At 54.4% G+C, this 24,955-nt stretch overlaps 1 protein-coding gene across 1 annotated transcript in view; it reads right to left on the bottom strand.

The window, feature by feature from the left end:
• Positions 1-24,955, bottom strand: part of EVC2 (EvC ciliary complex subunit 2) — a 69,244-nt gene that overhangs the window by 32,301 nt on the left and 11,988 nt on the right. Inside the window, exons 5-10 of the mRNA XM_040966314.1 lie at positions 23,823-24,009; positions 22,898-23,007; positions 20,015-20,068; positions 10,144-10,278; positions 7,095-7,231; positions 389-713 (exon numbers count right to left, since the gene is read on the bottom strand). Coding sequence (XP_040822248.1) covers positions 389-713; positions 7,095-7,231; positions 10,144-10,278; positions 20,015-20,068; positions 22,898-23,007; positions 23,823-24,009 — 948 coding nt within the window. The remainder of the gene's footprint in view (positions 1-388; positions 714-7,094; positions 7,232-10,143; positions 10,279-20,014; positions 20,069-22,897; positions 23,008-23,822; positions 24,010-24,955) is intronic.

Below are 24,955 nucleotides of genomic sequence, written 5' to 3'. Positions count from 1 at the left end.
GATGGATGGGTAGATGCATGGACACACAGGTGAGTAAATGCAGGGATATATGGATGGGTGAGTGAGTGGCTGAATGGATGTACATGGGTGAGTGGATGGACAGATAGATGAATGGATACATGGCTGGATTCGTGGATGAATGGGTGGATGAGTGGGTGAGTGAGTGGGTGAATGGATGGATGAATGGTTAGATAAATGGATGGGTGGATGGGTAGATGGAGGGATGGCTGGCTGGGTGAGTGGGTGAATGGATGGATGCGGGTGGCTGGGTAGATAGAAGGATGAAGCAATGGGGGGATGGATGGGCAGATGACAAGAGGATGGACAGACAGGTGGGTGGATGGATAAATGACGAGTCCCTTAGGAGGAGGAGTGAGAGCCGCCTCACCCTCTCACTGGCACGCCTCAGCAGCTCCTCTGCCTCCTCCATCGCCACCACCTCCCTCTGGTACTGGATCTCTGTCTTCTTCCTGGTTTCCAGGTCACACTCAGCCGTCAGTGCCAACACCTTCCGGTCATACTCCTCTCGGATTTCGTTGTCCAGCAGCAGGAACTGCTGTTTGAAAGCAGCCCCCATTCTCCTTTCCGCTTGAGGGGAGAGGTGGCCCCTGCTGGTCAGACTTTTCAGGAGGAGGGCAATGAGGTCCTTGCTGACTTGGCTGCGGCAGGCCTCCAGGTCTGCGTCTGCCCGGTTCAGGGTTGCAATCTCCAACCTGGGAAGTGCAGATGTGAGAAGAATCAGCTGATATGAAACCACAGCACACTCAGCAGGTCCCCCAGCTCTGACGCTCACAGCATTCGTTACATGTCCACTCACCAGGGCTCCGTGAGAGCAACAAGAGCACTTAGTTTTGTCCAGCTTATTTCCAAGCCTATTTCCCATACTATACACTATTGAACTAGATATTAAATGCTGTTTTTTCTCTTTCCCACTCATTTTGTAGCAGGATCTTCCAATGGCATTAAGACAGCTTAGCCCTTGACGACTCTCCACCCAATTCACTATTCTGTTGAACCTCCAGGTCATCTGCAAAAACATTCAACAAGGCTGCCACACGTCAAACTTCCCTGAGGGTGGCGACACTCGGACCTGCCGTGTGCCTTGCATAGGTTCTAGAAATTAAATCTATGGGGCCCAGCGCAATAGTGTAGTGGTTAAAGTCCTTGCCTTGCACGCAGCAGGATCCCATATGGGCGCTGATTCTAATCCCGGCTGCCCCTGCTTCCCATCCAGCTCCCTGCTTGTGGCCTGGGAAAGCAGTCGAGGACGGCCCAAAGCCTTGGGATCCTGCACCCATATGGGAGACCTGGAAGGGCTCCTGGCTTTGGATTGGCTCAGCTTCAGCCGTTGTGGTCACTTGTGGAGTGAATCAGCAGATGAAAGATCTTCCTCTCTGTCTCTCCTCCTCTCTGTGTATCTGCCTTTCCAATAAAAATAAATAAATCTGTTTTAAAAAAAGAAATTAAACCCTTGAATTCTTCTGAAAAACACTGGCACCTGTGGGCACAGAGCCTTTATGCTGGGAAATTCCTGCACCTGCCTGGTGTGAATTGCATTTCCTAACACCTGAGCTATGGCATCAGGAAAAAAATCAGAAAATCTCTCCCTGGCAGCTGTGTGGACAGCAGAGTGACTCACAGTGAGGACACCCATGGGAGAAAGCAGCTGTGTTCCCAGCCTCCAACCTTCTGCATGGCCCGGGCCAAGTGCAGCCCCTGGGAGCCTTGTGAACCCAGATGTGCAACCGACCCTGGGATGACCCACCCTGAACAGGTTGCGAGTCTCCTGCGTGTGGCTGGCACTGGCTGGGAGCAGACAGTTTCAGATTCCAGGCTGTAGCCCAGGGCCTTTCCCAGTGGTTTGCTGTGCAATCAGAGAAAATGCTTGGAGGCCCCACCAGCCTAACGGGGTCATGCTCCCAGACTGCTACTCGGGTTAGAAAGGATGAGAAATGCAACATGTTTGACTTGGAGCCTGGTAGCTTTTCGGCCCCAAATAAGAGTATTTTTCCTCCTTCTTTGCTTCCCCTCACCCCCAGGAGATGGCTGCGCAAACCCTAAACACAGCCAGGGAAGCCAGCTGCCCCATGCATTCCACTGCAATGGCTTTCCTATTCATCACCACCGAGAAATGCCACAAGCGGCACGTGACGTATCTGTCAATCCCAAAGTCACAGAAGAATGAACACTGGCCCTCGAAACGGATTAAAATGCCCCACCGCTAGCGAAGCTCCTACCTGTTGATGTCTCAACTGGCCACAGGAGAGAAAAGTAAATGTTAAGAAGACATCCTTTGCATGCAGGATTTCGTGTGTCCATGGGGCAGCAGGCAAATTTCCAGGGACAACCATATTTTAAATTATTCCAATAACAATGAAACACTCAGATTTTTCCACCCCTTGCCCTAAGCCCCTAGCCAATCCATAGGGAGGACAGACACATGTCTTGAGTCGCACACTCTGAGCTCTGATTTCGAAACTTTCTTGCTACTTTAACAAGCTGGTGAAGCCAGCAGGATTCACTCCCTGGTACTTGGAGGCCACGATAAAAGTCATCACCTGCACCAGGTCCGTTTCAGGTGCAGCTACTGCAGGTGCATCGCCCCTTCATCCCTACCCTGCCCTTGCCCATGGCTGACTTCACGTCAGAGTCAGAGCCCTGCCCAGCACACCGGTGGCACCTGCTAGCGAGAGCCACTAACACCACCACCATAGCACCGTCCTAAAGAAGCAAGCACTGCTTGAAGCATCCTAGAACGGACCAGCACCCAAGCAGCATCTATCATCACAAAGAAACGAATAAGAAAAGGTGCCCTTTTTTCCTATTTAATCCACACAAAAATTAATCAGGCTGTCACCAAACGACCAGCAAGCTGTCAGGGTAGAATCAGCAAGGAAGCGGATACATTGGACAGTCAGCATTCCGCTGAAGGTAAAAGGAACCCTCCAATCCACACAGGAGATAATGAATTTAGAAGGAAAATGAAATCGCCAGGCCTTTTTCTTAAACAGTTGAAGTCTGGCATTTCTGAGTGTACGCATAACAGACCCACAGAACCCAATTCTGTGCCCGTGAATCCAAAATCCTCCTCAACAGAAACCAATTTCATAAGCAGAGAGAACTGCAAGATGGCAAGATGTCTGTGTCCTGTCAATTGAACATTGAGGTGTGTGGGGGCGGTGGGTACCTCCTGAGTAGCTTCACTCCCAAGCTAAGCTGGAAGTTAAATCAGAACAAAAGCAGTGCATGGGATAAACATTAACCACATTCGCCGGGAGCCGCAAGTCTCCAGTCTGGTATAAACTCAAGTAGATCACAAAAGAAAATGGGCCCGCAGCCGGCCTCTTTCCGCTTTGAGGCTCCTCCTCTCAGGACTTCGTTATCATCATCATCACTTGAAAGGCAAAGGGAGAGAATGAGATCCTCCAGCCGCTGGCTCATTCTTTAAGAGACTGAAGTTGAAATAGCTGATGTCCATTTTTTGCCTCTTTTAGAACTGCCTAGAGTCAGTAGTTGCCCACACTCCCATAGCACGGTCTTCCAGGAGGAGCTGTGTCTGGAACGAGACCTTCGGCAGGTGGACGGGGACAGGCTACTGGCCCTGACCCCTGAGAGTGACAGCTTGCCCCTGTTGAGTCCACAAGGCAAGAAAGGAAACCCAGGTCTGGCTGCCTCTGCCCACCTCCTCACCTCTCCAATAGGGAGCAAGTGGTACTGCCCCGTGGCCCCTCCCACACCCCACCTGCTCCAACGCCCCGTCCAGCAGACAGTTCTCAAGCCTTCCATGAACACAGCAGCTACAAAGATTGGTCTTCCTTGTGCATGCCTGTCAAGGATGTTACGTGTGTCAGCACCTTGCCAGGCATGCTCTCAAGGATCAAAACCAAGACTTCTGCCCGCCAGTATCCAGCCAGACTGGATCCTGCAGTGCTGGGCACACACAGCACTCTCACAGGGTTTGTTGACATAATCAATCCATCAATTACTTACTCAATCACTTGTAAAACGTCCTGGGTGCAGGAATGAGCAGTCCAAAGAATGAATGAACAAAAGACCCGCTAGGGATCCATGTTCCTTCACTTCGGGCTGCCAGAGATGGAAACTAAAATATCTTCTTTGTAGCTGGTTGGGAAGCAGTACAAGAACAGGTGTTGTAAAACACAGCATGTGGTTGGTGCGTGAACACACGTGTCAGAGCCAAGGGTCAGGTTGCGGCCCTGAAGGTAAAGGCCTCATGTGTGATGCCAGCCTTTCATACGGGCACTGGTTCAAGTCCCAGCTGCTCCAGCTCCCTGCGAATACGCCTGGGAAAGCACCAGAAGATTATTCCAGTGTCTGAGCCCATGCCATTACATGGGGGACCCGGATTTGGTTCCTGGCTCCTGGCTTCAGTCTGACCCAGTCCTGGCTATTTGGGGAGTGAGCCAGCATATGGAGGATCTCTCCAGTCTCTGCGTTTCTCTCCGTAACTCTGCCTTTTCAACAAATAAAATTAAATCTCATGGGGAAAAAAACCTTCATTTCCATACTTGGTACACTGCAGAGACAACACTGTAGCCTGAAGAGTGAGCAGCAAGCAGACACAGCATGGGATCGCGCCCTCCTCCCTTGCTTTCTCTGTTGCTCTGGAAAATCTAAGCTCAGCCTTTGGAAACATGCACACACCCTTTGGCAACATTTCCGCAATAGCTTTGTGAACCTCAAGCTCCTAGGCCTGGGCCCAAGTCTATCACCACCGTGTGACCTTCAGCAAAATCAATAAGCCTGTCCTGCACCCCAGCTGCCTGCTGTAAGACACGGCCAGGCCCGAAGCACTCAGCAGCGGGGAGGACGCAAGCTGGGCAGGGGCTCACGCACTGGGCATCTCAAGAAGCTTCTAGCACCAGCCTGTCCTGCCCAGGCTCCACCCACCACCCCCATCCCAGGCCTAACTTGAGCTGGGGGTGATCCACCTTCAGTTATATTCACAATTGAGTACACCGACAAGAATTAGAGGGAAATCTCCCTCCCTCGCGTGTTCTCTGCAAGAGGCAGCCTGCAAAGCGGACGGAGAAACATCAACTGAGCAAACCCAGAAATGTTTTTTACCAAAAATAAATCAGCAAGAAGGAACAAAGTTGTAGCTGTGAAGCAGAAATGAGGTGGCAACCCCGTCACCCAGTGGCCTATTTAGAAGCCAAGCTTAACCTGCATCAGAATGACAAACGGGGTACACGCTCTGCTCGAGGAAATCACAGCTATTTTTAGCAGGTAGCCAGTCACAGATGCCACCACACGTGCTAAGCCCCTGGCACTCTGAGTGACATTTTCTTATTCAGAGTTTGACGCTTGGAATGTCCAGATAGAATAATTAAGAGCAATCGACAATGCTGTGACAAAAAAAAGTTCCTAAAGCAAGACTCCAACTATGGTGCCTGACCGAGAACTAGCATTCAGTCAATCCTGAACATCAGGCTGGGGAGCTGAGCCAGGAGAGGAAGGCAGAGAACTGGGGCGCTCAGTCTACCCTTGAGACAAAGTATGACCAGTTCCCATGCAGACAGAAACAATCCCACAGCCACTGCACAATGTCGGAGCGCGATCTATCAAGGTCAGTGCCCTCTCCGCCTAACCCCGCACCTGCTGCGCTGTCTGTAGCTTCTGGCGTGCCTGTCCTGTGCTTGAATCAGAAACAACAGAGGGATGAACCCCCGCCTGTTCCGAAGGGGTTTGGTGGTCACTGCCTCGGAGGTCACGGCTGTGTCAGGAGATGACTTGGCCCCGGGACGCACAGCCGCCTACATCCCCGCCATGATGGCTGTGTGGTGCTGACACTGCCCAACAGCACATTCTCAGAATGCACCCTGGTCTGAAGGCCGCAGTTCTAAGGCACATCTCCAGGTGCTGCTTACACAAACCAGCCCATTTCACTCTTCCTGTCCACGCTTTGGAGACAGACCTTCCGCTGGGAGACGCTTGGCTAACCACCTGCTCACATCACTTAATGCGATCACTGTTATCCAGGATCTCTGCCTGAAGCTCTCCCTGCTGCCCGTCTACAAACACATACACAGCCTAACCCCTTACACAGGTGATGTTTTAACGTGCCAACCAGGGCACTCTGATTAGGGAATTAAGCTAAAAGGAGGAAACACATCTAAGTGGGTGCACAAAACCTCACTCTGCAAACCCCACAACCGTGGCTTTCTAAGGCTGGCTTCCCACCTTGGTGCAAGGTCACGGGCCATGCCCACAGGGGCCCTGAGCCTGCCTCTTCACAAAGATGCCTTCTTTTGAAGCACAGTGAGTCCCTGGGAAAGCAGCAGAGGATGGCCCACCTTGGGCTCCTGCAACCATGAGAGAAACTCGGTAGAAGCTCCTGGCACCTGGTTTTGGCCTGGCCCAGCCTTGGCCATTACGGCCATTTGGGGAGTGAAGCGGCAGATAAAATCTTCTCTTTCTCTCTATCTCTCCACCTTTCAAATAAATAAATCAATCTTCAGAACAACAAAAACGAAAACAAAAAAAAACAGAAAAGAGACATCTGCCTGGCAGAACCCATGGGAGTATCCCAACCAAGAGGCGGGATGGACCCTGGTGCTGGACAGCCTGCAGCGGAAACCCAGCCCACTCACTGACCGTGTGTGCCTCTCTCGAGTCTCCACCTGTAAGAGGGAGAAAACAGCAGTGCACGTCGCATGGTGTGACAGGGTCCCAGCAGTGCAGAGCGGTGGTGTCTGATGCGAGGCCCCAGGGCACACGGCTCACATCGGGCTGGCCTTTGAGAACTCATTGGGAAGGACTATGTGTAGCCCAGCACACAGTCAGCTCACCCCGCCAGACTCTCCCCCAACTGTGCTTCTCTACTCTCCAGCCTCAACACCCCAGCCCACGCTTGACCCCACTCTGCAACCTGCACCACTCACCTTTCACTCACATCCCATCCCTACATCTGTCTTCCTCCCCCTGCCTGGGGACCCATCCTTCCTCAACCTGTGCAGAGCTTCCCTGCTGGTTCCAGGGACTGGAGACAAGAACTTCCAGCATGAGCTTTCACACCAGCACAGCTTAGGACAACCCGCACAGCGGCAGTGCAGTGGACACACAGCTCTTACTCCTCCAAGGCTTGGAGCATGTCCGCAGGGTCCTCGGAAGACAGGATGTCCACCATCTGGTCGTTGAGGGCGAGGTCCTCGTTCACACCAGCCGAGGTGAACAATGAGGGCTCCAGCCTGCTCTCGAGGTGCTGAACCTGCAAGGAATGACAGGAGCAACTGGTAATGAGGGGGCCCAGAGGGGATGCCGGGGGTCCCACCACGTCCAAGGGATGTACACCACATGTGAGGGGCCCACACATGTGTGAGTCTCTGTCCTCAAACCAGAGATGCAATCCTTATTCACACAGCACTGGCTTCTTGCACACACAACCCCAAGCAACAGATGGGAAGCCCTGTCCAGACTTTAAAGGGTTATAAAAACATCTCCTAGCCAGCGCCACCAAGACCAGGGAGAGGAAGGCTTCACAGCTGGCACAGGGCAACTCAACATCGCAGATCGGCCGCCTTCTCATCAGAGCGTGAGATTGAGACGGAAGCCATGGAAACAGCAGCAGCCCGACCATCTGACTTGGCAGAGGCGACTTCTGCTTCATCCCCCACCCAGGCCATTATTCCTGCAGAAAAGAGTGACAGGTGCCACTCGGGGCATTTTGACCAGGTTCTCAGCAGTCTTCCAAAAGCTCATGGACAGACCTGGCGCAATAGCTCAGTGGCTAAATGCTTGCTTTGCAAGTGCCAGCATCCCATATGAGTGCCACTTTGTGTCCCAGCTGCTCCACTTCCCATCCAGCTCCCTGCTTGTGGCCTGGGAAAGGCCCAGGGAACAGCCCAAAGCCTTGGGACCCTGCAGCCACACAGGAGACCCAGAGGAAGCTCCTGGCTTTGGATTGGCTCAGCTCCAGCTGTTGCAGCTACTTGGGGAGTAAACCAGCAGATAGATCTTTCTTTCTGTCTCTCCTTCCTACTGTAAACATGCTTTCCCAATGAAAACAAATGAATCTTTAAAAAAAAAAAGGCTCATGGAGCATGGACCTGGTAAAACAAATCAAGTGACGTGTGACGTTCAAACAACTGCTCACCTAAACCAACTCACCCCCTATTCCACTAACTGTCTGGGGACACTCGAACCACACAACTGTCACACTCCACGGAGCACCAGGACTCCCACTTGACAGAGGAAGACCTAGGTCAAGCAAGGGAAAGACACACCACTCTAGGTCACAGGGCTCAGAGAGAGCCAGGACGGCAATGACCCCAAGCTGCTTCAGCTTCAAAGGCTGACTGCTGTGTTGCCTCAGTGTCTCCACCTCACTGGCTAACGTACAAAGGGAAACCATGCAAGGACCTCAGTCTGGAATGCTAGGAAATCGGACCTGACATCCAATTCTTGCCCTACGGCCACTCCAGGCAGCCTCTGCCTTGGACCATGGGGAACGGAAGCAGCTCAAAGCAGTGGTCACAATGGTGGCAGCTGTGGAGGAGGCAGCCCAGGGCATGGTGAGACGGACCCTTGGCCTTCTCCCCACGTCCACCTGCCCAGGAACCCTTGGCCAAGCTCACTCCAAAATGATGGCCCCTCCTTCAGGAAGCAGGGCAGAATCAGCAGGGCCCTCTACCACCTGACCTGGGACAGGACTTCCAGAATCTGGGGAGAGGGCTCCTCGAGGCCAGACGCCCGCTCACACTCAGACACTGTGGCAAGCTGTTCAACCTATTTTCTCAACATGAAACGAGGGGTAAGGACATGGGTGACCACTGTGTCCCAGTGGCTGCAACCTTCAATGCCAGGTCCGCAAGAACACAAAACAGCCTGCCAGAGCATTCCCCCAGCAATGCCCAGTGATAGCAGCCTCCGGAAGCTCTCCTCACTCCAGGCCACTGCCTGCTCACAGCAGCCATCTTCCTCCATCTGCCTGTGGCCGGGCCACGAGCACACTAAGTCACTGCTTCATCCAGGCATGGACAGGCTTCCTTCCAACCACATGGAGGCAGCACGTGCCGCTGGGGCCTCACCACCTCCCTTTGTCAGACCACAGCAGTACCCGCCAGCCTGGGATCCACCAGCTCAGTGACATATCAGGCCACCTTCCTCCCGGCCTCCACCCCTGGTTCTCAGCCAAGGACATGCGGGATTTGAGAATGAACATCCCAGCCTAGGAGGCTGGTTCTACATGGCACTTATGGCACCCAGGACAAATCACCCTGCCCTTCTTCCCACAAAAGCTGCTGGAACTTGAGTCCCCTTCTGAAGACAAGCTAGTACGGGAACCCAGACTAAGATGAAGGTGTTCACCGCCAGGTCCAAATGATTACGGCAGGCGCGGGGAAGAGTCTGGGTAAAGCTGGTGAGGAACCCAGAGAGAGGGCGCTGCTCCACTTACAGGGGCCATGATGATGTCAAGGGGGAGGTGATATGCCTGAGGTGACAGTGGCCAAGAGGCTGGGCTATGAGCAAGAGAGTCCTGGGGAATGGGGGTCCTAGCATGGAGGGAGGCTGGGCTGTGAGCAGGAGGCAGACCTGGGGAATGGGGGTCCTAGCAGGGAGGGAGGCTGGGCTGTGAGCAAGAGAGTCCCGGGCAATGAGGGTCCCAGCAGGGAGGGAGGCTGGGCTGTGAGCAGGAGGCAGCCCTGGGGAATGGGGGTCCCAGCATGGAGGGAGGCTGGGCTGTGAGCAAGAGAGTCCTGGGGAATGGGGGTCCCAGCAGGGCAGGAGGCAGGGGTGAGAACAGGAAGTTCAGAGAGGTGGGGAGAAGCCCATGAGGGGTACTGAGGAGAGGGGCAACTGAAAGAGGCTGGCTTCCCAGAGAAGTCAACCTCAGGCCTGGACAAACAGCTGTGGTGAGGACACACTTGCCCAGGTTGGTGGGTGGGATGGTGGTTGAGTTGCAGTGCTGCTCACATCTGACCTTGGTAAGAATTATCAGTCATGGGGTTGGCACTGTGGCCTAGAAGGTGCCTCCCTCATAGTATTTCATATGTGTGCTGGGTTAAGTCCCAGCACCTCCACTTCTGATCTGGCTCCCTTCTAATACTCCTGGGAAGGCAGCGAGGGTGGTCCACCACTGGCCCACGCCCGGGCAGTCCTGGGCAGCTGCAGCATACTCACCCCAGGTCTGGCACTGATGCTTCCCTTCAGACACCAGCATCGCGTTACCAGGAAGAGTGCCACCCAGGTCAGCACGAGGGACACAAGGAAGGCTCCCAAGAACCCAGCAGCATGGAGCCCGTGGTTGGGCAGAACCTGCACGGCACAAAGGAGGGCAACTTGACTTGTGGTCCATGCTCCATCTTCCAGGTCAGGCGGCACACCAGGGGAGGAGGGGTGCCCTCCTGGGCTCCAGCCAGTGCTGGGGATCCTGATCCCCGAGACTCAGCACAGTACTGAGGCTCTCATGGCAGCCAGCATACCATAAGGCTCCCCAACCCCATACCTGGCCCGGTTTCTGCTAAACCAAACCTCAGGCTGGAGGAGGAGCCAGATTGTTTTTCCAGGGTCGGGGACAGAATCCCACGGAAGCTCGAGAGAGATAAAGGAGACCTTCACAGGCCCTCCAGGTGACTGGGCCAGCCCTCCCTGGTAAGGTCTTCCCGTGGAGGTATGGCCCTGATCCAGGCAAGGAGTAGCTTAGGGGGAGGTGAGGATGCAGAGTGCAGCAGGCAGGGCTGTGCAGCAGGTGCCCCAGGTGTGGCTTGGCACATTCATTTCTTCCCTTCTGACATCCAGCCAGCCACAACCAGGACTGGGTGCGTCTCCACCCCCAGGCCCAGTGCAGCTGGCTGACGTCAGAGAATCCCTGGGAAGAGCAGGAGAGTCCCAGTGAGGGCGCTACTGTTCATGCTCCCTCCTTTACCGTGGGATCTGAGCTTCTTGCTAAGCACCTAGCTGGGCTGACCGAGCGTCCGAACCAGCTGGAGGACATGAAGATTCCTGGGCTTCTCCTCCCACGTCCTGACCTGACCACTGGGCGGTGGGGTTCCCGAGTTTCTGAGGATGCTGCTGGTGGGCTAGGTATCATCCCCCCTCCCATCCCCAACCCCCAAGGACCCAAGCTTTAGCTCACTGAATTCTCTCCAACAACACCGGCAGCAAATCCTACAGAGCCAGACTGCAACGCCAGGCAGCTGGGTCAAAGAGTGGCAGTGCTCTCCAGGCCAGGGATCTAACAGTCCTTCCCTCTGCGCACGGGGTCAGAACCCTCCCAGCAGGAAGATCAATAAGGGAACACACGCAAGGTTGCTCGGCTGTGCAATTAGCAAGCATGACTCTGGAGGACCGTGTCCAGGCTGTGCGTCTGCGAGCGGTTCGTGAGATGGGAGTCTCTCTCCACTCCTGGAACTCAATTCCCAGCATCTTCCTTGTCATCGATAAAGGCCAGGAGCACCTAGAGAGCGGCAGCTGGGTGGCCCAGTGGGACTGCCAACTCTGCCATGTCCTGACCATATGGCTTTGGTCACTTCCCCTCTCCTGGGCTGCCCTCCCTTGTGAGAGGCAGATGGTAGCCCCCCAAACGCTGACCGGACAGGAAGTCATCATAAATGAAGTTCCCTCTACCCGGGGTCTCAGGCGTAAACAAAGGGGCTCTAGGAACACGTGATGCAGCTGCTGGGGGTGGTCCTTCATTGGTCATTTCATTGCTCGAAGGTCCAAGGGAGTGGACATCTCTGGGATGTTTTCATCCTCTGGGACACATTAACCCAAAGTCCTACATCAGAAAGGGAACGGGAAAGCCACCTGAGACCACACACAAGAGGCTTTACAAGGTCTCTCCTTCGGCACCCGGTGATCGCAGGTCTAGCTTGGGTTACGTAGAAATGTGCACAAGGCGTCAAGTGGCAGCTTGATCCAGAGTACACCAGGCTGGGCCTCAGATGGGACTTGGGCGACTCGAGTGGACACGCCTGAACACTCCACAGCACAGAAATGGATGGGTGTTTTGTGTGGCTACCAATTACTGTACCTGTGTAAAGTAACAATTGCACAGCCACCTCTCAAGGGGCTTCAGACGCTTGTGGGAAGTGGAATTTTAAAAGAAGCCTCTCATGGTGTGAAAGAAATGGGAACCCACGCATTGTCTTTTCATGAGACGCATTGCACATGATCTATCTATAGACCTTTCATATGCACGGGTTTCCAAAAGTGTCTGAGCCAGAATAGGCTTCTTTTCACATCCCATTTCCCAAGAATTTTTGGAAAACCCTCATATTAATATTAAAAAGCAGAGTACCACATCCATGAGAGATGACAGATAGACAGCAGCCAAAGGTTGAAAACAGAGTAGCAGCACTTCCGAGACAACTGGTTCAAACACTTCCTGCTTGTAGTCTGGTGGTTTAGTTAATCAGACACACTAGTCAACTTTGATATCCTAGAAAATGCACATGTTATCTCTGTCTCTTGGCCTGTCAATACTATCCATTATTCCCTGAACTCCTGCCGGAATAGATACGGATTTAAGCCAGCATTTTTAGCCCTATACCTTTACACACAGGCCATACTGAATACCCCAAGCCAGGAGGGTGCCAAGGCCTGTGAAGAGGGAGTCTACCTGGGAAGCCTAAGGAGGCCTCGGGATGCCCAGGGTTATTGTCCAGGCTGATGACTTGGGTACCCAAATCCCAGAAGGAAAGCATGTGGCATTCAGAACAAACGTATGTTTTTTGTAGAAATCATTTACTGGAAAGCCAATCTTACAGGAAAACAAAGTCGCTGCAGATATTAGCAGGTTAGGGACATGCTGGGTTGGCTGAGTCCTAAATCCTCTGACTGTGGCTGGCATGACAAGGCCATCAGCCACAGCAGGCTGAGGGTTTCTAGAGCCCCTAGAAGCCAGGAGTCAGGGAAGGCTGCTTTCCTACAGCTCCCACAGGGGCACAACTCCGAGAGCACCCCGTTTCAGACACTCAGACCCCAGGGCTGCTGAGAACACACTCCCATCTTCTTAGGGCCAATGTGGTATGGCAGAGTGAGGTACACTGGCACCAGGCCTCATCTGTCATTCCTCCTTCAGTCCTGAGCAACACCAAGACAGATCATCACCCCTTTCCTTCTAACAGACACACAGAGATGCAAAGGGCCGCTTATTAATCAATGGCTACGATATGGCAGAATTGACTTTGCTGGACTCCAGCATTTTCTTCTCCCCTGCTGGGTCACACTGCTTACTGTCCTGGGGTCGTGCAATTTTCTAAACCTTTTAGTGCCAGCTTCCCAACCATGATAGAAGCTCCTCCACTTACTGATATGGACCAAAGACACAGACTGGCACAGACTCACAGGGCAGCAGGGTCACTGTACCGCTGAACAAGGCAGGAACAAAAATTTCCAGTATGTTCATATTCAATCTCTCTCCCCCTTCCTCATCCACTGTCACCACCCTGTTAACTTCCCTCTTTCCCTAATACTTCATAAATACAGCATTTCTCTTTCTCCTCTAGCTCCCACCTTCTCTGAATACACATCTCAAGGTTGTGCCTCCTTTAGCCGAGAGCTGAGACAGCTCAGTGGAGAGGAGCTTTCTTCTTGTAACAGCACAGCAGGAATGAACGCCCACAGCCAGGAAGACAGCAGCCCAGGGTTAGCTCTGAGATGCTACCATCATCCACGAATCTGTTGCAATTCCTACTTCCTGACACTCAATGGGAGGCAAAACCAGACGGGACAGCCTTCCTGGTGTGAGCTGATTCACGAGTCCCACTTTCCTCATGTACCGTGCTGCTGGGTTCAATTCTCCCCCACATGATACTTCTATGATCTAACCTTTTTCTTCCATTAGGATGGCCCAAAAAATAGGACATCAAGACGTAGTTCTATGGGAAGAAGGAAGTTATCACCACCGCCACAATCAATGTCATCATCATCACCACGATCATCCTTTCTCCAACACCACTACCATCATCATCTTTATCACCTCCAACTTAACCATCTCAATCAACACTACCATCATGACCACCATTACCATCATCATTGTCACTATTGTTAGTTAATACGAATTGAGGACATATTAAGCACTAGGATTGGTCCCAAGTGCTTTACCCTTAATCAATCCATTTGACCATCACAGCATTACTATGAGATGGACACTACTTAGATTCCTATTTCATGAATCATAATGCCAAATAAATTAAATAAATGGTCCGGGGTCACAGAGGTATTAAGTGTGTCCAAAATGCACACCTGCAGCCTGGACTAGCAGCCTCCACATCACATTGCTGCTATGGAGTCCAGGCTCTGGCCTGGCTTTCTCCCAGGAGCCCTTCACTGTGTGAGCAGGGGTTGGCATCATTGCTATATTTCAATTCCCACTCTGAACACACAACTACATGGACTGGTAGGACAACAGTGGGGAACAGAGGATTCCCTGCATCTTTGTTCTAAGCGTTACACAGCCACTTCCAAACTTGCTCCCAGGAAAAGTTCTTCAAGATTTCAAACACTTCTAATTCAGAATTCCTAAGCCCACCTCCCATGTGAAACCCGAGCTTTGCTGTAAGTCTGCTGCCCTGAAATTCTCTACTCAAGTGGATATGTCATGACAGGCAGCCAGTACTGGTCCAGTGTTTGGTTACAGAGGCAAACTTCCCAACACCTGGGAACATCCCAACTGATTCCACAGTATTGCTCTGGACCCTGGAGGGAGAAGGAGAAATAGCCATCAGCGGGTGGCGTGAGCAAGCCTGCTGGTGGCAGCTCAGGGCCCATGGCCTTGGAGAGCAGGCTGGGGACCTGTCACATCCTCCTGAGGGATCAGAGTAATCCATGCAGAAAACGCAGGCTGCTGCGTGACTTCTGCCCGCGACAGGTGACTCTGCTGACGTGAAGTGACCTAAGTGAGCAAGGCCACAGGGATGGGGCAGAGGAGTGATGCCAGCTGCTGGAGGGAAGGGCGGCGGGGAGGAGCTGCAGGCAGGCAGAGTTGGCTTCTGAGCGACGAGATCTTCTGGACAGGATCACGGTGGTGAATGCACAGCATGGTGAGAGCGTGAAAGGTCAGCAGCAGGAAACCCCACAGGCGTGCCCTTCACCACACACAGCACAGCGCCTGCCTTGCCGAGTGGCTGCACGCAGGCATTCCAAGCAGCTGTAGCCACTGCCGCTGGCGGGCTGAAGGGAGGGCTCAGAGGGAAGGATGCTGAGGAGCCAGAGTCATTGGGGTGTCGTGACTGAGTGATGAGAAGCACTGCACGATGCCAAGGTCCTAGAATGTCTGCCTGTGACAGTTGTCTGCTGGGGACCCACTCCCTGCATTGACAAGCCCCAAGTTAGCCACACTCTGAGACGGCCCTAAACATGGTGCAGCCCAAGCCCACAGGTAGTCCTCCCAAGAGCATGACTACTGTAGCTTTCATTGTGTATGCATAAAGGAGTGGTCATTCCAGTTCCCTGTGCTAGCTCTCCTTGTAATACTGGGAAGGACTCATTTGCCCCCTCACCCCTTCAATCACACGGCAGGGGAGCAGATGCCTTCAGTGTACCGCCTTTAGGAAGAGCAACACCAGACAGAAAGCCTGCTTAGTGACTTCATTCATGTCATAACTGTATTCACAGAGGCTAACATGTTGGCTGTCTGATGAGGGGAATATAAGAATATTCAATTCTTCCAATTTTCTGTGTGTGGAATATAGGGAGATAGGAGGGCTTCCTCCACATGATGTCCACAATGGCCAAATACCAAACCCCACCCATGGACCACTCACCCCAAACACAGAAAATAAACCGAACCTCTTGCTCTCTCTCTATCCTGAACCAAACATCCACAAGGTGTCAGGGGTCAGTGGCAGGCTGACCCTTGTCCCATGGTGCTTGAGGGGCAGCCCTGAGGACAGAGGCTGCTGGCTGTGCCTGTACTAATCCAGGCAAGAGCAAGGGCTCAGCAGCAGGCACAGATGGGCCTATCACACCTACTCACATCACTGTGCCCACCCACCATCCCTGCATGATGCTCCCATCAGGGAACAGCTGCACAGCATGCTTCAGGACCTCGGCCAGCTCCCACAACATGTGCTCTGTAACACTACAACAGACTGTGGGCAAGGTCGCTTCCAAGGCAGAAATTCTCTAATGATGCACAAGAACCTTCAAAAAGTCTGTGAGGAAAACGCAATTAAAAGGCAATTTTGGTGAGAAAATGAAACCCATACACCTGCATTTCCTGTGCACTTTCTTCAGACCCCTTCTCGTTACACAGCAGCTAGAGTAGCTTCAATGTCACCACGTGACAAGGTGTGACAGGTGCTGCATTCCTGTAAAGGGGTACAACCAACTCCCCTTGGTGGAGCCAGGGACTCACGGAGGTGGACAGGGAAGTCAGTGCCCATGGGCGCTTATGAGCTGCTGAAAATGACAGGTGAGGAAAGGACAACAGGTGCCTAATCAAAGCGATGCAGACAACACAGGGACCAAGTGGCACAGGAAGGGCTGAGTAAATGAGTCCTGCATGGGAGCCCCTGGAGGACACAGCCCCACCCAACATATGTGTAAGGGAGACCACTCCAGCACGGAGAGCAGGGTTCCAGGAACAAGACTGGGGGCAAGGAGGGCCGAGAAAGGTTGAGGCAACACTCTGAGAAGAAATGACACTGTAATAGGGCAGCGGTGGGCCAATGACCTGGAAACAGTGCAGCACACAGACAGCAGGAAACACGCTCCATGGCGGCCAAAGAACCAGCCCGAGATCACATGCTTTTGTCACAAACTTGGTGATGTGCTCCCTCCACCTCGGTCGGAGACTTGGGGAAAGTCGCACACCGGGGATGATGCTCTGGTGGAGTTCTCTTCCTCTCATTCCTGGATAAGTGTGCTTTACTTACCACAGACATCAACCATGCCTTATTCTGCAAGTTTCAAATACTTGCACCTTCTCACTGCTGCTGGTTTTAACTGCTCATCTTCCAACCATCTGTTGGAACCATCTGTAGTGCACGGATGGGTCATATAATGTAAACCTGTATTTACATTTAGCCACCTGGTCATTCACCTCTGTTTTTCTTCCAAATGATCCGGTCGGCAGCCACAAAGTGTGTGTCTGAGACACTCTCCTCTGTTTGATGACGCTGAACCCTGACAAGAGCCCAGGAATGGGGGCCAGAGCAATGGCTCTACTGGCTAATCTTCCACCTCCAAGCATAGCATCCCATATGGGTACCAATTCTTGTTCCAGCTGCTTCACTCCCTTCCAGCTCCCTTCCTCCTGCTTGTGGCCTAGGAAAGCAGTAGAGGACAGCCCAAAGCCTTGGGATCCTATACCTTTGTGGGAAAAGTTCCTGGTGCCTGGCTTTGGATGGGCCCAGCTCCGGCCATTATAGCCACATAGGGAGTGAACCAGGGGATGGAAGATCTTTCTCTCTGTCTCTTTCTCTCTGTAAATCTGTCTTTCCAAAGAAAGAAATTTTGAAAGGAGGCCAGGCACTGTGCTGAGTGCTCTGTGTATGCTGACCCTCCCTAAGAGGAGAATCTCATTATGGTTTCCATTTTCAGTCAGGGAACAAGCCCGGCCCACACACAGCACAAACACGGGAAGTGAATATCCAGCTTGCCGGCATGTGGTGCCCTTGACACTGTCCAGTGTGCACAGTGCTGTGCTTTGTAGGGAGCTCCTGGAACCAGGGTCATGGCCTGATAACACTTGGTGAAACCCAGGCCCGGCCCCACCACGAGCCTTGCACCTGTGTGTGGGTCTGCATTCTGCACCTGTGCATGGGCCTCAAAACCTGGGAGAATGCCAGCCCCACCGGGCTCACAGCTGGTCCTCACACTCCAATTATGCTGTGCCAGCTACCTCCTCCTGGCTAACAAGCATCAGCCCAATCACAGGACAGCACCTGCTGAGTGCCACCTGCAAGGTGAGGCAGGCAGGAACTCAGGGATGCAGACAAGGCCCACCTGCAGGAAGCTCCCACAGCCACAGGGGGCGCTGTTCCACCTGGGTCTGGCTGCACCACCAAATCTAAGCAGCTTGCCAAGTAAGGGCCAGCCTTGGGTTTCCTTTCTATCTCTTGTATAGGAGCCTGGCTCACTTGGAGGTGCTGTGAGACTGGATGGAGCAGGGCTTAGCAGTCAAACCCCTGGGCACAAACGCTGACCCCATTACCCAGCAGCCACACGCATGCTGGGCACTGCCAGTCTGACAGGCCTGCCTGCAAGCTGGGGCCTTGGCCAGCATGGGGGAACATGGAGTGGGGGAGCCCCATCTCTCACCAAGGAGACGGCTCCCCTTGCCTCCGCTGTTTGTGCAGTGTGCTCCGTGCTGAACCCCTGCTTTCCTGCTGGAAGTGTCCAGTAGAGGGAGCCCTAGGAAAAAGCCCTGGCACTGGGTGCTATGGCAGACAATGCTTGGTGTAAGCTGCCACAGCTGCCAGCATGAGAGATGGGGCGTGTTTGGTGTGCGTCTCCCTGGAGTGGGTGCCAGGAAGCCTGTGGCTGCTTTGCTCCCAGCGTTACCCCATGCCTGTGTTCTTTGCCAATTTTGCATCTTTTCGTTATCATAAGTCAGGGCCACGGCCCCAGCCACATGTAAGTCATGCGAGCTAGCCTAACCTTGTGCACATGGCTTGACCTCAGCAGGCTTCACACTCCATATCCATGAATTGGAAGAGTGACCCAATCATTTCCAGCTCACGAGACTGGAGGAGAAGGCACAATCTGGCACGTTAGCGCTTGCAATGGCTGGCACCCAGCAGATGACTAAGCACCGGGAAGTGTCACCAGTGTGATATACCAGTTACATGACTGGGTAATCACAGGTACTGGGTCACGTAACCGTGAGGGTGGCTAACAGACAAGTCCCAGTAGATTGAGGAGGGAAGACTCCCCTTCCAGAGGGAAAGCTTGGAGCAGAGACACCCTCTCCTTCCTCCTTCTGGCATCAGAACTCAGGTTCTCCTCGACTCCAGGGCTGCCACAAAGACCCATACTTGGAGTTCTAAAGCCTTCAGCAGTGGCCTGAGCACTGCCACCAGTCTGCAGGTGGCAGTCAAGGACTGGCCAGTCACCCCAAGCGTGGGAGCCAGTTGTCCTTAGAGCTCCTCTCTCTTCAAAAAGCCCACTGCTGGAGCCAGCATCATGGTATGATAGGCATCCTAGATGGGTGCCAGCTGAAGTCCTGGCTGCTCTACTTCCTATCCAGCTCCCTGCCAATGCATCTGAGAAAGCAATGGAGCATGGCTCACTTGTGGGAGACCTGGGAGAAGCTCCAGGCTCCTGGCTTCAAACCGGCTGGGTTCTAGCTGTTACAGCCATTTGATGAGTGAAATAGAAGACAGAAGGTCTCTCACTTCTCTATATAACTCTACCTTTCAAATACAAATAATTAAAAACAGATAAAAGTCCACAGCTGTGTGTACTGGGACAAAATCCATGCATGGACTCCAGCAGTTGAATTCTGTTCCCCATAGTCTCTCAGAAGGATCCTCAGAGACCTAAACAGCCCACATCTCACTGTGGAGCCCAGACCAAAACACACAGGGGCAAACATTGAACATGTGAGAGAGAGGCTGCACAGACTGTGACTAAGGAACAAAAAGCTGAGCCGCACCAGGGAGAGCTGCCTGCAAAGGGCAGCATTCTGGAAAGATCTGGGAAGACAAAATGTCCCCAGCTGCTGGGCCTGGCAGCAGACCTTAGGGGCAGGGAAGGACGCCATGACCATCCCTGCAGATGGTCAGGGGGAGCTCAGCCATGACCAATCTGCCATAAGGTCTCCAGGTAAATGGCCAGGCAGACAAGTGAGCCGGGTCGGAAGACCCCACCATCAGCACACATCTGGCTCCTGGCAGATGACACGGGGGAAGCAGAGGCAAGGCAGGCAACAGGGTCCCAGGCCTCCTCAACACGGGGGAAGCAGAGGCAGGGCAGGTAATGGGGTCCCAGGCCTCCTCAACACGGGGGAAGCAGAGACAGGGCAGGCAATGGGGTCCCAGGCCTCCTCAACATGGGGGAAGCAGAGACAGGGCAGGCAACGGGGTCCCAGGCCTCCTCTTACCGTTATCTTCTCTTCCACTGTGATGCTGAAGTGGGCTCTCAGCTGTGTCCTGTTCTAGAAAGGAAACAGAGAGTGCTCCAATGAAGCCATGGCATCAGACCCTCCTGGGGGACACAGGGTGCTTTTCCCGTGCCCCACGCCAGCATCACGGTGGCCCCCAACTGCTGGGGGAGTTGTGTTTGCAAGGGATCAAAGACCTCCATGGGGAGAATGTGGTGCAACAAACCCCCACCACACGCACTCTGCGGGGGCCTGGTGGGAAACCCAAGCACCAGTCTCCCGGAGGCTGACCTTGAGGTGCCATGTTGGCACAGGGGCAAGGGGGCTGGGGCAGCCTGGCTCATCCTATGTGGCTCAGACAGTCACTCTCCAGCTGAGCATTTGCTGCTTCCAAGGTCAGGGAGATGTCCCCTCTCCTAGTGCTCCCTGCCCCCTAAGCCCTATCTCCTCGTGTGCCTGTTGGGAAAGCCACACCTCCTGGCACAGCCCTGCTGAGGAGGTACAGCCGGAAGTGGGAGGTGGGGGCAGCCGAGGGTTGAGAGTCCTCCAACCATCCACGTGTGGAGTCTGAAATGGCCCTGGGGTGAATGCCAAACCTCTCATGATAATAGACAGGAAGAGGAGAGTACGTGAAAGGACCGCTGTCCTCGGAGGGCACAGGCACCAGAGGCCAGGAGCAGGCTACCTCTTGCCCAGCACCCGTGGGACCCAAAAGGCTTGGGACTGCAGATGGGGACTATTCATCCACACACAGCTATCCGCGTGTCTCCTGGGGCCAGAACCCAAAAGTAACACTTCCTGTTTACTTTCACAACCTGCTCTTGCCCATTGAAGAAGGGACTTCCCTGTGGTAGTTCTCCTGCCCCTGTTCTCATTGCAGCCAGTGCACGAAGTCCGCTGTGGCGCTGTCCGTGGGCAGGGCCAGTGGACAGCATGCTAAGTGTCTGACGAGGGACACTGAGCCCCAAGACTTGCCGTACACGACCTGGCCTTGTGACGTGGGGCTCAGCAGTCCCTATGTCCCTCCTAAGAGGAGCTCCATGGAGGCCTTCTCCTTCAGGCAAGGCTGTGGCTGCTCCTGGCAGGAAACCCTGTCCCGCCACTGCCCTGTGGTCACAGTGGTGGCACAGGTCACACTAGATGAGGCCGAGGGTGGCAGCCTCATACCTGGGATGTGGGATGGACACACTGTGCCTGGTCCCTTTTCTTAGGAGGGAACAGAAAATGTCATGAACACAAGTCCTTAAAGATAAACACCAGTGAAGTCACCGGCTGGCCCTCCCATGGGCGGCTCTGCCTGGGGTACCAGTGAAGTCACCTTCTGACCCTCCTATGGGCGGCTCTGCCTGGGTACCAGTGAAGTCACCGGCTGACCCTCCCATGGCGGCTCTGCCTGGGTACCAGTGAAGTCACCGGCTGACCCTCCCATGGCGGCTCTGCCTGGGGTACCAGTGAAGTCACCGGCTGGCCCTCCCATGGGCGGCTCTGCCTGGGGTACCAGTGAAGTCACCTTCTGACCCTCCTATGGGCGGCTCTGCCTGGGGTACCAGTGAAGTCACCGGCTGGCTCTCCCATGGGCGGCTCTGCCTGGGTATTTATGGCACCCCTGTGAGCTCCAGGAGTTTGTGCAGGGAACACAGGAGGGTGAGTGAGAAACGAGATGTATTTCTGCAGTGCCTGCCTCTCACTGTCACAGTGAGCAGCAGGAGCAGCCAGAGCCTCCAGGAGGAATGGGGCCGAGGAGAGCTGCCCTCAGACACGGGACCAGCCCCTGTGAGCCCTACAAGCACATACGGATGCCCGAAAGGCAGTCAGAATAAGATGACAAAAGGAATCAGAGCACGGCGAGCTCTTGGACGACAAGCCTGTGTCCAGCCTGTGTCCCAGCCACACAGCACCTGCCCAGGATGGGCAACAAGCAGTTCTCGCTGCAGGTGGGAAAACAGAAAGCTGAGGCATCAGAATGTCATGACCGAGGGTGGCCCCTAAAACCCACACGCTAATGCCTGCTGCCATTGCCTGGTGCAATGCCACCCAGTGGGAGACGGGACCTTCAGAAAGGCGACGGATATAAAATGAGGGAGCCACGGGGGCTCTAACCCAACCTGACTTGGTTCTTATAAGGAGGAAATGTGGGGACACACACACAGGGCAGACTGTGTGGGGACACAGGGAGAGACAGCGTCTGCCAACAAGGAGAGAGGCCTCAGGGGGAAGCAGCCCTGCCCACAGCCTCACCTTGGACCGCAGCCTCCGGAACCAGTGGCAACACATTTCTGCTGTGTCAGCTTCTCCCCCGACCCCCCCATAACTTGTCCCAGCCACCCTGGCAGTCCACCGTGGTGGTATCTGATTGCCAAGCGTGCAGACACAATGATCTAAAGCTGATGTCTCTTGCTGACTTAGCACTGTTCCCACCCTGAGTTAGCCAAATGACATGATATCATGTGCCACATGTGTGGGACCCCTGGACCTGAACTGTCATCAGAAACATGACACCACCACAAGAGGGGCGGGACGACCTAACAGCTCTGTGCCCTAAGTAAAAAAAACCTCCTTCCGCAGCAATGAGACAAACATTACAAGTGAGAATGGAGGGGCCAGTGTTGCGGCCCAGCCACCCTACACATGTGATGCCAGCGTCCCATCTGAGGGCCAGCTCCCTATCCACACACTTGGGAAGGCAGGGAAGATGGCCACAGGCTCAGGCTCCTGCCACCCCATGGGATACCCAGAGTTCCAAGCTGCTGGCTTTGGTCTGGCCCAGCACACCTGGGGAGTGAACCAGCAGATGGAAGATCTCTTGGTGTCGCCATTGTTCTTTTTTGCTATGCCTTTCGAAGAAATAAACACACTTTTTTTAAAACAAGTAAGAGGAAGTACCGGTGACCAGCTCTGAAAGGTGAGTTGGGCAGGCAGCATCAGGCTGTTCCCGGTCCCAAGGGCTCTGGCGTCCATCGAGGCCGTGTAGCTGACCCAGTAGGAGTCTCCAGCTGCTCAGAGATGTGAGGGGTGTCAGGGAGGGGCTGGCCAAGCTCAATGCCACACCCACTCTGCCTTTGCCACACCCCGCCCCTCCCAGCCCATGCCCTGCCCACTCTGCCCATGCCCCACCCACTCTGTTCATGCCCCACCCCCCAGCCCATGCCCTGCCCACTCTGCCCATGCCCTGCCCACTCTGCCTATGCCCTGCCCCCCAGCCCATGCTCTCCTACAAGCACATACAGACCATGCTGGCACGGCTGCTGGTGGACAATGTCCCCAGCCCCGCCCCTGACAGTGTGCACTGGCTTGGAAGGCTCATCCCCCCTCAGCCTTGGGATCTCACTTGCCTGGGGGCGGGCAGGGGGCAGGCAGGGAGATTGGGATGACACATGCTGGGGTAGGGTCTCTGCTCCAGCTGTGACCCCTCCCCAAAACAGGGCAAGCTGCTGCCAGAGCTGCATCCTCAGGCCAGGCCAGCTGAGCACAGGGGCCGCCCTGAAGCCCACCAGTTGAGGGCCTGTCGGCATGCAGTCATCTGGTGAACATGGCTGAACACACCTGAGCCATGTGTGCACACAGATCGGCACCCAAGCATGCTTCCTAGGTTCACGTCAACCCTCACAACACAACTCAGTCCTCATCTTGCTGAGCCTGGGGACAGCTCTCCCAGGGGTCCCGCGTGACTCCACCTCCGTGTTTGTGTGGGTGCTACGTGATCCTCTCCTCGGTATCCCAATGGAGTGGAGACTGACCATGCAAGTGTATACAGTGAGGCCCTGCTTAACCCCATGACCTTGTTCTGTCACTTCCAGCTCTGCTCTACCTTCCAGAAACTTCCTCCCAAAAGCTTGGAATCCATCTGCAGTCCTGTTTCCCCCCGAATCCCTGACGGTGAGGCCGGTGATGTTGTCCAGCAGGAGCAGATCCGAGAGGTTGGCCGACGAAGACGTCTTGACGTTGTCCACCAGCAGCCGTACCAGCATGGTCTGTGGGTTGCTGTGCCCAGACACCTAGGACAATGGGGGCCGGGAAGAGGGCAGGTGCACTGCTGAGGCTTGCGAACGGGGTCTCCCAGTGGCTCTGGGAGTCATCAGGCCCCTCCTGGCCTCCAAGCTCACCAGCCTGCTGCTAGGAGACGGTGGCCAAGAGGCTGGAATCCTGGCCCGCAGAGACAGTCTCCTGCAGAAGATCTCAGAAAATGAGCAAAACATCAAGTGCTCAGCCCTCAAACTGGTTGACGGTGTTAGCAGGAAATGCTCCCTGTTGTCCAGTGCCTTGGAGAACTCAGCCCTGTCCAGGGTCTCTAGTGGCCGTCTGACCTCGTCTGCCTACTGGTCCATGTATTTACATGGCTCTGCTGTTGCTGCTGCTGCTGGCAGAGGCCCCATGCCCAGGGGAAGCCGGCTCACCCTCTGGGCTCTGCAGCTTCGCTCACTCTTCTTCTAACCTGATCACCCGCCCACCCTTCTGCGTCTCCATCTGTCCAGCTCTGACAAATCAGGGGCAGGCGCTGGAGGCCAGAGCAGGAAGCAAAGGGCGTTCTGGAATGCCAATGACACCGAGTGGGCAGCAGCATTAAGTGTGGCGTGTTGCCACTCAGGGACAAGCAGGAAGGAGGCAGGTACTTGCACACTGTCTGATCACGCACACTGCATGCAAACGGCAGAGCACCCCTCCGGAAGGGCGGAGCAGCAGGAAGCAGCAGGCATCCAGGAAAGCCAGCAAGTAGAAGACGGAGGGCAGTGAGAAAACGCAGGGCATGCACTGAAGTGTTAGCTCAGCAACCCGGAACTGTCCAAACCCCAGCACACTCCAGATCCAGCCCTCGCCCTGAGCTGCTCCCGGGAGGTGGACCTGTGCGTACACCTGGGGCTGAACCATACCCAACCGTCAGTGGCAGCAAGGCATAGTGTGCCGGCAGCCCCGGGACACGCTGCAGCTGAAGAGCGGCCTCTG

The sequence above is a fragment of the Ochotona curzoniae genome, unplaced genomic scaffold, assembly GCF_017591425.1.
Source record: "Ochotona curzoniae isolate NIBS_2020 unplaced genomic scaffold, NIBS_Ocur_1.0 scaffold_4505, whole genome shotgun sequence".
NCBI lineage: Eukaryota > Metazoa > Chordata > Mammalia > Lagomorpha > Ochotonidae > Ochotona > Ochotona curzoniae.
Note: the sequence above shows the minus strand (reverse complement) of the source record. Positions and strands in the feature narration are given on the sequence as shown.